This window comes from Sardina pilchardus, chromosome 6 (assembly GCF_963854185.1).
Source record: "Sardina pilchardus chromosome 6, fSarPil1.1, whole genome shotgun sequence".
In the NCBI taxonomy this organism is placed as follows: Eukaryota; Metazoa; Chordata; class Actinopteri; order Clupeiformes; family Clupeidae; genus Sardina; species Sardina pilchardus.
The window spans coordinates 31,835,491-31,837,990 of record NC_084999.1 but is presented as its reverse complement, the minus strand read 5'-3'; the positions used below and the strand labels follow the sequence as shown (position 1 = coordinate 31,837,990).

Below are 2,500 nucleotides of genomic sequence, written 5' to 3'. Positions count from 1 at the left end.
GCCTTCTCCCGACGCGCCTCCTGGTCTCCCCTCTCCGAGCGTCGGGCCCGTCCTCTCGCCCGTCCCGGTACCGGTGCCCATGGTCACGCCGCCCCCCGTCCCCGTGCCCCTCCCCTCCCCGGCCGTCGTGCCCGTCGCCCCGTGCGTGGTCCCGTGCGTGGTCCCGTGCGTGGCCCCGTGCCCGCCGGTAGCGCTGCCCGTGGTGGTGGGCAAGCCTGGCATCTCCATGCAGGACTTCAACTTCCTCATGGTGCTGGGGAAGGGCAGCTTCGGAAAGGTAACCCGCACCGTCGAGAGCTTAACCAGATTAGCGCGGGCGCCTCCTGCCAGCGCGCTGGCGTCTGCGCCGGGGAGATTAGGAGAGGTGTCTGGCGCACCTGCTGCAGAGGCACGAGCAGATAGGGAGGGAGCTCTCACTTCGTTCCCTGTGTGGTATCTCTGTGGATTTGGGACTCAGTAAGACATGTCATTATACCGTGAGCCTGCCGTGGCAGATGACAGAGGAGAGAGAGAAAGAGAGAGAGGGGGGAAAAACAGTTTTATTTTCGTAAGAATGGTCTAGGAAATGATGCACGCGTTGGCAAAATAATGTTGACACTGGTGAGAAAGTGTGAGCCCCCTTCACAGTTCAAATTCATTTTTCACACAAAGTTCAAGTCGATACTGAGATTGACAATGAAGTGAAAAGAGGGTGAAGCAAAAATGACGTGGAGTGCACTACAACAGACCCATCAGCGCTTCCAAACAGCCTGGCTGGCCACAGCCCAGAAAGACACAGTTATGAGGTGGAGAGATGTTTACTGAGAGATGTTTGACTCTTAAATGATATTCCAAAACAAACATAATAAATAAAGAATCCAGCTGGCCCCAGCCGCAGGGCTGTGATGGAGTGCCCGGGCACGTCTGCAGCAGCCTTGCTTTTCCAATCAGCAGAACATCAGTGGCCACCTTTTCCAGCGCTCGCCTTCTCTCGCCCTCTCTTTCCTTCTCCATCCCTCGCTTTCTCTCTCCCTCTCTCATTTCCTATCACTCGCTTTCTTTCTCCTTCTCTCTTTTAATCTCGTTCTCATTTCACTGCACATTTGCTGTAACGGGTTGTTTTTTTTTGAACAAACGATTTTCTTGCGAGGCAGTAATAGCCGTCTCAGTGCAGTCGACGCTGGATGTTTTTGTTGGCTGTTTAGAAAACACAAACAATGTATTGCTTTCAAGCAATTAAAAAGGAGCCTGTAAGTATGCGTATTGACTCGAGCCGTTTGAAGTCTCCCTCACCGCCTGCTTTGAATGAGCACCGGCAGGTGTCCTTCAGGAAAGCCGATGATCGTTTCTGCTCTGCACAAATCATTACCATTATTGACAGAGCAGGTTTTGGCAAGTGTATAAATGAATTATTTACTGTTCCTTACCAGTCATCCAAGGTTATTTCAGCAGTCACGTATGTGTGGATATTTTTGTATGTGGATGTGTGGATATGTGTCTCTGTGTGTGTGTGTGTTTGTGTGTCTGTGTGTGTGTGCGTGCACGCGTGCAGTGCATGAGTGCATATATACATTTGTGTGTGTGTGTGTGTGTGTGTGTGTGTTTGTCCTGTATTTCTCCGTATGTGTCTGTCTTTTTAGGTTCAGGAAGTTGGCTGTGTTGATCCTGAATAGCATGAGAAGCCAGTGGCTGCTTGTATGGAGGACGGGAGGGCAGAGTCACTATAGTGGAGAGAATGGGGCGACTAATAAAGGGAATAAAGTCATTGCGGTTGCCTATTATGTAAGCCAGTGGGTGATGCTCAGCAGACAGTGCAAACCTCGGGGCCCGCTAGCATACAGTAAACGACAAGAGGGAGCGAGGGATGAGATTAAAGAGGAAGGAGATTTGGGATAAAAAGGAGACCGAGGGAAAACAGAAAAAAAGCAGAAAGGGAAGAAAATGTCTTTTAAGGAGAGATTTGTCAAGAAAAAGAGGGATTAGAGAAGGTTGTTGAAGAGATGAGAGAGCCACATGAGAGAGAGAGACCGAGAGGGAGAGAGAGAGGGAGAGAGAGAGAGAGCGGTGGGGGAGCGAAAGAAGACAAGACAACTGGAGAAGGAAGACAGAATGAACAAGTCTATAGTTAGCTGACCACAACATCAAACAAAGAACTCCGTAGTCACTCATCTGTGAAAAGACTAGATTGTGTCTCTTTGATTTGTGTCTGTGTCTGTGTGTGTATGTGTATGTGTGTGTGCATGTGTGTGCAGCTCAGTGTGTGTGTGTGTGTGTGTGTGTTTGTGTGTGCATGTGTCTGTGTGCCTGTGTGTGCAGCTCAGTGTGTGTGTGTGTGTGTGTGTGTGCAGCTCAGACTGTGTGTGTATGTGTGTGTATGTGTGTGTGCGTGTGTAGCTCAGTGTGTTGGACTGCTAGTTAATGAGTTCATGCTCCCCGTATAAACTGTATAACCTCACAAGATGTGCACTCACCCGTGCGTCTCGCTACATTTGTCCGGTGCTCCGCTAGGCCTTCCTCTCCC

The 2,500-nt window shown here is 50.2% G+C and overlaps 1 protein-coding gene across 1 annotated transcript in view; it reads left to right on the top strand.

The window, feature by feature from the left end:
* prkcg (protein kinase C, gamma) overlaps nt 1-2,500 on the top strand; it is an 18,557-nt gene that overhangs the window by 7,709 nt on the left and 8,348 nt on the right. Inside the window, 1 exon segment of the mRNA XM_062539786.1 lies at nt 215-277. Within this exon segment, the coding sequence (XP_062395770.1) occupies nt 215-277 (63 nt within the window).